Source organism: Pelodiscus sinensis, chromosome 2 (genome assembly GCF_052426305.1).
Source record: "Pelodiscus sinensis isolate ZL-2025 chromosome 2, ASM5242630v1, whole genome shotgun sequence".
Classification (NCBI taxonomy): Eukaryota; Metazoa; Chordata; order Testudines; family Trionychidae; genus Pelodiscus; species Pelodiscus sinensis.
In genome coordinates, this window is record NC_143053.1 from 225,020,633 (window position 1) to 225,033,187 (window position 12,555).

The 12,555-nt window shown below is 45.7% G+C and overlaps 1 protein-coding gene across 8 annotated transcripts in view; it reads left to right on the forward strand.

Moving 5' to 3' along the window:
• The window catches only part of MLLT10 (MLLT10 histone lysine methyltransferase DOT1L cofactor), a 305,775-nt gene that overhangs the window by 225,395 nt on the left and 67,825 nt on the right, over positions 1-12,555 (forward strand). For all 8 annotated transcript variants that reach the window (XM_075922496.2, XM_075922495.2, XM_075922498.2 and 5 more), the window contains one exon: positions 2,360-2,538. In XM_075922496.2, coding sequence (XP_075778611.1) covers positions 2,360-2,538 — 179 coding nt within the window. The remainder of the gene's footprint in view (positions 1-2,359; positions 2,539-12,555) is intronic.

Consider the following 12,555-nt stretch of genomic DNA (forward strand, 5'->3'; position numbering starts at 1 on the left):
TTTGTTACCAAGCCTGTTTTGGATGAATTAGAAAAATTAAATGATTGTTGGTCTTTTTGAAAAAATAGCCATAAAGTTTTTCATTCCATGGACATTAAAATTCATGATGGAAGCTTTTATCTTGCAAAATTTATTCTCTGTCCTAAAGTCAAACTAAACTAGGAGTTGCAGCACCTACTGCTAATGTTGTAAGATTCTTAATAGTTGCTAAAAAGCCTAATATGGAATGGCTGAAAAATCTAATCTGTTTCTTGTCTTCTGGCTAAGGCCATGTCTACCCTGCCTCTTATCTGTGCTGCAACTTTCTGTCTCCAGGGTTTGAAAAAACAACCATGCGAAGCACAGTAAGTTACAATGCTGTAAAGTGCTGGGCTATGTCTACACTGCAGGCTTTTTGTGCAAGAGCTGTTTTGCGATATGCTTTTGCGCAAGAGATGTGCTTTTGCGCAAGAACATTCATGGCATTGTGGACGTTCTCTTGTGCAAGAAAGCTCTGATGTCCATTTTAGTGCAAAAAGTCTGCAGTGTAGACATAGTCCTAGTGTAAATTGGCTCTTAGAGAGTGTCTACACTGCACCGTTATTTCCAGATATCTAGTGTTATTTTGAAATAACAGTGTGAACATCTACACAGCCATTCCATTATTTCAAAATAATTTTGAAATAACAGACGGCTTATTCCGAAATCTGTAAACCTCATTCTATGAGGAATAACGCCTATTCCGAGAGAGCCATTTCAATATAAGACATGTGTAGACGCTCCACTGCTGCTATTTCAAAATAGCCCCTCACCAGGGCTATTCTAAGTTATTCCTTCCCAGTGCCTCAGGGGCTCTGAATCAAGATAGGGCATCTACATTAGGGAAGCCTGCCTTGGACTAATTTTGAGGCTTCCCTGCAGTGTAGACAAGCTATTTCAAAATAAGATATTTTGGAATAACTATTCTGGAATAGCATATTACGAAATAAGCATGCAGTGTAGTTGTACTCTCAGTGCTGGGAGCCATGCTCCTTGTTTAGGTGGTTTACATAGTGCAGCAAGAACTCTCTCATGGTATTGGTGCTGTGGCCATACTTTAACTTTAAAGTACGGCCACAGCAGGGCTTTAATGTTAAGTGTAGATGTAGCCTTAGCCTCAGATAGAAATGTGTCTGAACTACCTGGGTGTAGCAGAGACTTCTAGACCCAAGTGCTCTCCTCCCAGTTACCATTTATGGGAACATTAACGTTACAGAGATGCCAACTCTGATGATTTAATCGTGAGTCTTGCAGCATTTTGTGTCTCTCTTGTGCTACGTCTAGACTGGCATGAATTTCCGAAAATGCTTTTAACTGAAAAGTTTTCCGTTAAAAGCATTTTCGGAAAAGCACGTCTAGATTGGCAGGATGCTTTTCCGCAAAAGCACTTTTTGCAGAAAAGCGTCCATGGCCAATATAGACGCGGTTTTCTGCAAAAAAGCCCCGATCGCCTTTTTTGCGGAAAACAATACTATGCTGTCTACACTGGCCCTTTCGCGCAAAAGTCTTTCGGAAAAAGACTTTTGCCTGAACGGAAGTAGCATAGTATTTCCGGAAAAGCACTGATGTTTTTACAGGAAATCGTCAGTGCTTTTCTGGAAATTCGAGCGGTCAGTGTAGACAGCTGGCAAGTTTTTCCGCAAAACCAGAAGATTTTGCGGAAAAACTTGCCAGTCTTGACACAGCCTTGATGTTTGTGTGGCATTTAGGTTTTTGAGTAAATGGGAATACCACCACTTCTTCCATCAAATCTGGTCACTCCGTGCTCAGACTTGTCTGTCAGTTTTATTTTAAAAATACACAGGTAACCTTTCTTAAACTTCAGGAATACTCTTATAACATTTGTGTTTTTGAAAATGTCTGTAGGACAGAATTGGTGTTTGTTTATTTTCAGAAAAAACATGTTTTCATATAAATTATTCCTTTTTCAGTTGTACAATAAAATGCACAATTCTTTGCTAATTTCAACGTTGTAGTTCATTGAAGTTAGTAAGCTGATTACATGCTGTGTTGAAAGCAAATCTTTTAGCAGCAAATTGTAGTAGTGCTAATATTTAGATGTATTTGATATGGCATATAAAAATCATATTGTGATATTTTAGAAAAAATACTGCTAAATCAAAGCAAGTGTTTGAGTTTTGAAATATTCTGGAGTTGAGAATATTTCTATCATTTTGGATGAAATTCGTATCCCAATAATTTTCTGTAATGTTCTTTAAATAATCTTGATTTCAGCTTTTTTATTTAACTGGCTATATTCATTTTCTGTGGTAAATATTCATGGCTACTAATGAATACAAGAGAGAATATTTTGTATAAAACATTTGGTGTTATTTTTCAGGTATTTATAGCAGCAATGATGTAGCAGTATCCTTTCCAAATGCGGTATCTGGCTCAGGACCTAGCACTCCCGTTTCCAATTCTCATTTACCTCATCAGGCTTCTAGTCACCTGCAGCAAGTGGGGGCTTTGTCACCTTCAGCTACAGCTTCTATAACTACTGTTGTTGCTACAACTCAGGTAAATCATCACAGGCATTTGGATAGGTAAAAATATTCATCTTAGCTGTTTATTTTCAGTTTTAAACCATTAAAGATTTCCCCTGCATTTGTGTGGGAAAAGGTTATTGGGAATAACCACTGTATTTTTTAAAAAGAAATGTTGTTTGTTGGTAATGGTGGTGATGAGTTATTGTCATGCTTACAGGGCCTATGAAATGACCATCCCCGCCTCAGAGAGTCTACAGTTTAGGTTTGAGAGTAAACAGGTGCATATTTAAAAATAAAGGAAGAATAAAGTAATAACAATATTATTGTGATATCAGCACAAGTTAGGGTATTGTAACCACAATTCATCTTGCTGTTCATAATATTGTGATAACTGCTTAATATATATTTGAGAGAGTCTGTCTAATAACTCCTCTTAAACAGTAAGAGCGAGGACCACCAAATGTAGTATACAGCTTCCTAGTATTATAACTTAAAGCAAGGTAAGGGTTTGGTTGTGTCAGAAAAATTGGATGTGCCTGGAATGGGATTGCTTCTCATAAAAGAGAAAATCGAATCAGTAGGCAGGTGAAAGGGGCTGTCAGGCAACGTACCCCTTCTCCCCTTGGTACAAGGCTGTCTCACCCCTGAGCCTCCAGGTGCCCTATAGGAAGGACAGGGGGCTACAGCTCTCTCTCTCCCCTCCCTTCCCCCATTCATTTGGGAACATTGGTTTCTGTTCCCTTTCATCAGGGAGTGAGAGGAAAGTTTGCTGCATTCCTTGGTCTTGTTGGTGAACACAGAAAGCAGATGAACGTAGACTTGCCACAGCTGGGGGACATGCAGATCTCCCCTGGCTGTATCTGCTGTAGCTGCATCTGCCATGGAGAGGTGCTTCTCACTTTGCCCCAAGCTCCTGTTGTGAGTGGGGGGTGGGATAATCCTCTCCCCACAGGGCAGCCTGCATATGAACCCCTGATCTCCAGCCCAACCTCAGAGCAATGATTCAAATGGAGCATGTACATTTTCATATTTTTTCTCTCTCTCTCTCTCTCTCTCTCAATTCCTGTGGGATGATAAAGTGATGTCATTCCGTGTCCACCGGGGCCAAACCCCACCCAATCCCAGCCTGGCGATTCCCAGGGCCCACTTTGAGAGCTGGGGCTGCCTACAGCCAAGCTCTCCTCTTTCCTCCTTTTCTCAGTGGCTGGGGAGAGAGCCATAGCAGCTGTGGCTTTTTACCCGGCCTCTTCCTGGGTGCAGCCTCTCCCCTCCCCGGAGAGCCTGGCGCAACCTTGTTAATCCTGCCCCCACTCCGTTGTCATTGAGTCTAGCCAGGACACTCCCAATGTCAGTCTCCATGAGAGTGGGGTTATGGAGGAGACAGCAGCAGTGGCCAGAGAGACGGCCATGCCTGCCAGTCAGGACCTGCTCCTCACCCTGGAGCCAGTCCTCCCCCTCCTAGGATGTCTCCCAGGCTTTGGACGAACCTGGAGAAAGCACTTCAGTTGAGTTCTGTAACTTTCCCTATATACACACAGCTGTTCCCACTTACTGCCGGTCGCCAGGGAGGGCCCAGCTGTGACTGGCCTCCCTTCTCAGGATGGCACTGAACTATTTGTAATAGCAACATGTGTGTGGTGCCACCCCAATGCGTCTGCTCTGCTTCCTGGACTTGTAGGCCTGCTGGACCTCTTCTATTGTCATCCAGACCTGGTCAAGGGTCCAGGCGTGGCTTTTGTTGGCCAGGCTGGTGGTGGCCCTCCAACCATAGACCTCAGCATTCCTTTTCCTGGTGTGGAGGTGCCGGAGTTTGGTCTCCATCTCTCACTTCTCGATGAGGTCCAGACTCTCCCCACCAATCCAGGCCAGAGCTCTCAAGCATCTCTGGCCAGTGACAGCCCTCAGAGGGAGTGTTGAGGTCTGCCATGGCTCCGTTGGCTCTGGCTGTATGGCACAGGGTTTGCCATGCTGGCCATATGCCACAAGCTCCTCATCTTTTTTAGCAGTGTCCCTGTGGGTGCTCCACCATAGGTGTTTGGGTGCTGCAGCGCGCCCGATTGGAAGATTTCAATAGCAGTGATAGTGACAGGTAATTCACACATGCGCAGCACACTATACGCTCCAGGCAGCTAATGCTCATGCACGGGCTACTATCCCTTCAGTTCCTTCTCTGCCACCACCGGCATTGGTTGGAACCTGCAGTGCGCTCTACACTGAGCTCTTGAGACAGATAGTTAGCTTTGTTATCATAGATTTTAGTTAGCTTTAGCCTTCAAACTGTTTCTATTTTACTTTATAGGAATAAAAAAATTTTTTTTTCTTTGTGATCAACCATGGAGCCACAGATATGCGGAGGCTCACTGCCTTTGGCTTTCCCCTCATGGGGATCGGCCCAAAGGGGTTCTCTCTCCGCATTTTCATTTCATTTACATTGTTCCAAGAAAAAAAATTCCTCGGAAAGCTCCTCACGACACTCCCCCTCCCTGACTCACACCACAGTCTGCTGGCTTCGATCGCTATATATTTTTTGCCACTTGTATATTCTGTGCTCCCAAGGGCATTCATTTTATCTCCGCTGCCTGGGGGAGAACTTCGGCATGATTCATCGTGCCCATCATAGATGCCCTGACAGCTGGGGCACACAAAGCTAGAGAGCCGTAACTGAAACTTCTCTCACTTGAACCGTCACTTAAACCAAATGCAGACCCGGGGTTACCCTGAATCCCTGCTTAAACCCTCACAACGACGATGTCACATAAGGCAGCTCTAGTGGTTTCAGCTGCGAGCTTTGCAACCTCTAAACAATCTAAGAGACCACATGCAGACGCTAATAGGGAATCCCTTTCACCTAAGAAAGGGAAATCCCAGAAATCCAAGCCAGTTCTGCCCCCTATGGGGGCTCCGGACAAGAGCTTACCGGGCTGTGATCACTCACTACACCCTGAAGGTCCCAGGACCTGGCCACAATGCCAAAATAGGCTAACAAGCCTAAACCCCCTGCGGCAGAAAAACCCAGGGCTAGCCCGGTAAATCTGGCATACTCAGCACTGTGCTTCGCTATTTATAAAAATATCAGTTTCACAAAAGCAGCACACTCAACACAGTCAGCGCGTGCGCCTTCCCTGGTACTGAGCTAGTCAAAAGGCACATTACCTCCTGCCTACTGTGTCTCCAATCTTTTCTTTTATATCTGCAGACCAGCTAAAGCCACCTCACTACCCACAACTCCACCTTTCAGTACTGATGCCTCCTCAGCACTAGCCAGGTTCTCTCCAGCAACTCTAGCAGCTTCTGCACTTCCTTTATGAAGTGAGGAAGAAGCTGCCTCTCTTCTAAACACCATGTTATCCCCTAAGAAGAAGACGGTTCAGCCACAATCCATTATACCTCTGTGGCACCTCACCCAATGGCTACCGCCACCTATGCTCATGCCTCCTACTTGGTCCTATTGGGATCCCTGGGCATCTTTCTAAACACACCAGCAGCAGCAGCAGCAATACCATCATGCTGAACAGGTCCACTCGAGACCCTCATCGGTGACCTCCGTAGATGTGTTTGGGTATCAAACCGATTTTGATCACCCTTTCAGGGACAATGACTCTGATTCATCTCACCCACCAACTCAGTTGTCTTCTTGCCCTCTGGAGGATGCCTTCATGCTATCGCCTCCTTTAGCAGGTAATGATTCCAGGATTTTCCAGGACCTCTTTAAAAGGGTAGCTCATGTATTAGAAATTTCATTAATGACACAGCCTGACACCCAATATAAGCTCACCAGCATCTTACTCGTCACACCAGCGGTTAAATGAGTGTTACCCATGGACTCTGCCCTCATGGATCCCGCTAAATAACTATGGCAAACACCCGCCACCATATCCCCAGTGGGCAAGAAGGCAGATAGAAAATACTATGTCTCCTCTCAGGGTATGGAGTTTCTCTTCACACACACCCCTCCCAATTCCCTCATAGTAGATACTGCTAACTAGAGGACCAAACACACCATAGCCAAATCCACTCCTTTGATAAGGAATGGAAATGACTTGACCTTATGGGCAGAAAAGCCTACTCCTTTCTCCCTCCAGCTATGGATCTCAAACTATACTGCTATGTTAGTAAGATATAAACATCACATTTTTGAACAGATATCCATTTTTATTCAATATATTTCAGAACAGAAAAGGGAACAGTTTAAAGCCAACACAAATGAGGGTGCCCCAATGGCCAGGACAGCCCTACAGAGCCCTTGACTCTGTTGACACCTTGCAGCTTGACTCCACTTGACTCTTACAGCCGTGGTCATGATGAAGAGAGCATCCTGGCTCCACATCTAGCTTTCCAAAGGAAGTCTAGAAAAGGGTAGATGACCTCCCATTTGAGGGCCTAAAGCTCTTCACGGAGTCTACTGACACTTTATTGCACTCCTTGAAAGACTCTAGGGCCACTCTTCGTACACTGGGCATTCAGGTTTTTGTGTCAAAACGAAAACAAAACAAAAGTTATACCCTGAGATACAGATCTGCCCTCTTTGCTCACCCACAGAGGCAGTACAACTAGAGAAAGCGACACCGCCAGGACATAAGTCTACCCCGTCAACCAGCTTGCCCTGTCCCAGCCCTCTAATAACAGACAAACGTTTTGAAGCTCAGGTCGGAAGTCGTCAAATTCATCTTTCCTCTCCTGTCCTTCATGCCAGTATCCACACAACGCCTAGCACCTTTCCATCATCACTGGTGCTTCATAACATTTGACAAGTGGGTCCTGGACATCATAAAGAGTGAGTACTACATATCTTTTCTGTCCATCCCAAAACCCCAACCACCCACCCCATCCTTCTTCAGGGACCCATCTCAAGAGTCTATCCTATGCCAAGAAATCGACCTCCTTCTCTCCATCAAAGCAGTGGAACACATTCCCCATCAGTACCGCAACACTGGCTTCTATTCCCAGTATTTCCTCATCGAAAAGAAGTCGGGGAATGGAGGCCAATCTTAGATCTCAGAGGCTTCAACAGGCATGTTCTTTCCCAACACTTCTGCATGGTAATCCTCTCCACCATCATTCCCTCCCTCAACAAAGATGACTGGTTGGTGGCTCTTGACCTCCAGGATGCATATTTCCATGTGCCTATCCACCTCGTACACAGGAAGTATCGCAGATTTACTGCGGATGGACAACCCTTCCAGTACATGGTACTCCTCTTTGGCCTTTCCACCATGCTGAGGGTATTCTCCAAGGTACTGGCAGTAGTTGTGGCTCATCTGTGTAGACAGGGAGTGTCCATCTTCCCTTATCTGGATGACTGCCTTATAAGAGCTGACTCCCTTCGAAAAACACAAAAGTCATTCAGTACAACCAAGGAACTCTTGATCCCTGGGTCTCCAGATAAACCTTTCGAAGTGTCAACTCCAGCCAGCCCAGGTGCTAGAGTTCATAGGGGACTGCTTAGACTGCATCACTGTCACTGCATCTTTGCCCCATCACAGATTCCTAGCCATATGGGAACTCATCCAGCTCTACTGCACCGCTCCCCAACTACCCACCAGAGCATGTCTCCAGCTCTTAGGCCACATGGCAGCCACCACCATGGTAGTCCCTCATGCTAGACTATACATGAGGCCGCTACAACATTGGCTCATTACAGTCCACAGACCGAGGAGAGAGAGCCTTCTCAAGCTGGTCTTGGTGCACTCACCATCAGAAACTCGCTCCCTTCGTGGTCGAACACAGAAAATGTGTGTACAGGGGTCCTAGGTACCCTTACCACACAAGACTGATGGTTGCCCACAGAGACCACTCTACATATCAATACCCTCAAGCTCTGTGCGGTGTTCTACGCTTGCTGGCACTTCCAAGACCACATCTCCAACTCCACTGTACAGATTTTTACAGACAACCAAGCTGCAATGTTTTACATCAACAGGCAGGGAGGGGCCAGATCTTACCTCCTCTGCAAGGAAGCAGTCCGCCTCTGGATGTGGTGTATTGTACACAACATAACGCTAATTGCCTCACACCTCTCAGGCAAAGACAACATAACAGCGAACACTCTCAGCAGGAACTTCTCCTCCAGCCATGAGTAGGAAATGGACCCCACCATCTTACACCAAATCTTCCAATGTTGAGGTTTTCCCCAGATAGACCTCTTTGCGACTCATACCAACAGAAAGGGCTCGCAATACTGTTTGTGCAGGCATTGGCTCACACTCCTCGAGAGATGCATTCACAATCCACTGGGGCATAGAACTCCTCTGTGCTTTTCCACTAATACCTCTTCTCCATCAAGTGGTCAACAAAATTTGAATGGACAGGGCCAATGTTATCCTCATCGACCCGGATGGCCGAGACAAAAGTGGTACTCTTACCTGCTCCAAATGTCATCCAAGCAGCCATAGCATCTTCTCACCCCACACTGCAGTCGCGTCCATCACCTTTTCCAGCTCTAGGCATGATTTCTCAGTGGCTCACTCCACTAGAATCAAAATGCATAAATCAAGTCCAAGAAATTCTCCTCAACAGCCATAGAACATCCACTTGGAAATCTTACCTGTACAAATGGTGATGCTTCTCTGCTTGGTCCCAAAGAAACAACCTTGATGCGGCCTCAGCTCCACTACCTGCAGTCTTGCAATGCATCACTCAGCTTAAGAACTTGGGCCTTTCCTTGAGCTTCCTTAAAATCCATCTTGCTGCAATCACAGCTCTACACCAACCAATAGACAATACATCGATGTTCACAAACCCGATAACTAAAAGATTTCTTAAAGGCCTGCAATACACCTACCTGCCCATCAAACCACCAGTCCCCGCCTGGACCCTCTATCTCATTATTAGGGCCCTAACAAGAAAGCTCTTCAAGGCGATGGCAACCTTGGTCTACCTCTTGGTCCACCAACATTGGTCCACCTTTCCATGAATGTGGCCTTCCTTGTGGCTATAACATCTGCCAAAACAGTTGGAGAAATCGGGACCCTAATGATAGACTCACCATTCACCGTCTTCCATAAAGACAAAGTTGTACTTCGGCTTCTCCCCAAGTTCATGCCAAAGGTCCCCTCAACATTCCATTGCAATGAACCCATCAACTTACCTGTCTTCTTTCCTGAACCTCATGACAACACGGCTCAAGTAACGCTTCATAGCCTTGACCTCTGCAGGACCATCATGTTCTACATAGATAGAACCACACATCCGTAGAACCAACAGATTATTTATTTCAACTGCTTGAACCATTTCTGGGACTCCCTATTTCCTCTGAGACTCTCCAAATAGATAGTGGAGTGCATGAGAGTAGCTAATCATCCTTCAGCAAAGAATCGCCTGCACAACTTAGTGCATGTTCAACCAGAGCCATGGCTGCATCAGCTGCATATATCTAGGGCATTCCTGTCAGATAGCAGTAAATCAGCTACCTGGTCGTCCGCTCATACTTTGTTGACCCATTACGCCCTCAACTCATATCTCTCTAGTGGAACCCTGTTCGGTCACTCCATCCTCACGGCTGTCCGTGAGGACACTAGGTGCCTCCAGTGGACACACTGCTTCATAATCACCTTAGGTGGAGCACCCACAGGGACACTCCTCGAAGAAGAAGAGAGGGTTACTTACTTTTTGCAGTAATTGAGGTTCTTTGAGATAGGTGTCCCTGTGGGTTCTCCACCACCTACCTTTCCTCCCCTGTGCTTCAGCGCATCATCATGCATCCCTACCAGGGCAGAGAAGGAACTGAAGGAATCGTAGCCCACGCATGCGCATTAGTAGCCCAGCGCGTGGAGTGTGTTGTGCTTGTGCGAACTACCTGTCACTAGCATTGCTATTGAAATCTTCTGGCTGGGCACTCTGCGAAGCCAAAACACCTAAGATGGAACACATACAGGGACCCCCATCTCAAAGAACATCAGTTGCTGAAGAAGGTGAGTAGCCCTCTCTTCTCCTGCAGCTTGCTGTTTTAGCTCTGCAGGAGAAGGAGAATGGTGAAGCTGGCAGGTGTGGCCAGAGTGGCCACATGTGCAGCTGTGAGTGGCTAATTATTTCAAATTAGCAGCACTAGATCATCCACACTAATGCTATTTCGAAATAACAATTTCAAAGTTAGTGTTATTCCCTGAGGAAACCAGGAGTATAGATTTCAAAATAACCAGCCTGTTGTTTTGAAATTACGAGCTTGGTAGTGTGGATGGTCCATTTGTTAGTTTGAAATTAGGAGGAGGGGGTTATTTCAAAATAGCTTCTTAGCATAGACCAGGACTAGGAGATCAATTTCCCAGGGCTGAAAACTATTATGAGCGAAAGTGATTGAGAGGAAATACTTAGTATCAATAATGATTAGGAGTTAACAAATATTTTACTAGCTGCCCAAAATGCCACAAATCTACAATCAGGAAAGAAGGCTATGGTGGTTTAAAACTGTCCTTGTTAAGAAGGGATGAGAGTGAAAGCAACAATAAAAAAATAAAGTAACCCAATATATTTTACAAATGGGGGAAAATTGTAGTTCATAGCAATGACTATAAATTAGAAGTTGCACAGTGTAAACAACTAATATGGTAAACATATTAATGGAAAATATTATGGTCATTAGTGTTAGACATATTATTTTTGTATACCCATCTTCTCTACTCAAAGCCAGTGCTTTAAGGTCCACTGGCGAATGACTACAGTGTAAATACAAAACACTGGTTTTGTTTGTTTTTAAAGGGAACTCAAAAATGGTACCTTCTGGTTCCTTTTTAAGCGCTAAACTATACTTCCCTACAAATCCAAATGCATAGTCTCAGAATCGCTTCATTTAGGATTGTCAGACAGATAAACTGATGCCCATGCTTATATGTCTAGTTTTTCAATTAAAAAAAACCCACAGCATCACACACACAGAAAATGTGCAAATTCTGTGCAAAAGGTTGAATTAGAAGAATATTAAGTTTGGAAAGTGAAATACTAACAAATTAGGAAATGCCAGTATTAATTATTTTGACTCCTTATGAGTATTTATTACATAATCATACTACTTTCTCCCCTCTCCTCTTCCTCCTTTCCCAAACTTATGCTTTTATTCAGTACACAACTTGAATAATGAATCATATAGTGTTTCTGCTCTTATCTGCAGGCAAAATGACTCTCTGCCACCATGCTCCCAATGGTTGTGCATGGTTTAGCAGTCTCCTTTTCCTTTATTTCCAATTGCCTGTATAGCCCTATGGCAAACACCAGCCTCGGTTCTCCTTATAGCTAAAGGCAAGGATGAATAATAATTTTTGACTAAAGGCCACTTCAGAAACTTTTGAAGTGGCTCTGGGCCGCCTTGGAAAGGATGGGGCCTCAGGTGGAAGGGGAGGGCAAGAACACTTCCGTGCTTCCCTGCCTCCCTGCCCACAGACTGAGATTAGTCTGGGGGTGGGAGATCTCGTGAAGTCTTTGCCCCCACCCCAGAGAGAACCACCAGCTGGAAGTTCCCTCTAGGTGCCTGTGCCTCTGGCAGTGGGAGGAGACTTTGCATGTTCCCCGTCACCCCCAGGCCAATCAGGGCTGGGGAATGGGGGGAATGCACACAAAGTCTCTTCCTGCCCTTGTCCTGCTTCTGAGCACCACACACTCCCTGCTGTATGGGAGCAAAGTGGGAGGAGACTTCACGCACTCCTGCTGCCCCCAAGCCCTGATTGCGCGCTTTCCCCACACCCAGGTCACAGTCTCTTGCTCCCTGCTCTCAGGCGCACAGCGCTTAGTCACCCGCCAGGGTTGACCCTAAGCGCCTCATGCTCCCTGGGCCGTGATTGGCTTGGGGACAGGAGAGTGGCAGGGCCTCTGCAGGCTGGATCAACCCACTTGGTGGGCCGGGTGCAGCCCATTGAGGCCCTCTAGCCCATCCCTAGCTTAAGGGGTAGAAAGATGATACTTCATTCCCTATAGAGCAGGTGTTGGCAACCTATGGCACGTGTGGCACACGAGACAATTTTCAGTGGCACACTGAGCCTGTAACTGGAGCTGTGAGCCCCTTTTTCCACACCCCGCAGTCTGCACAGCCATGAGGCTTGGAACATCACCTCCGGCTTCC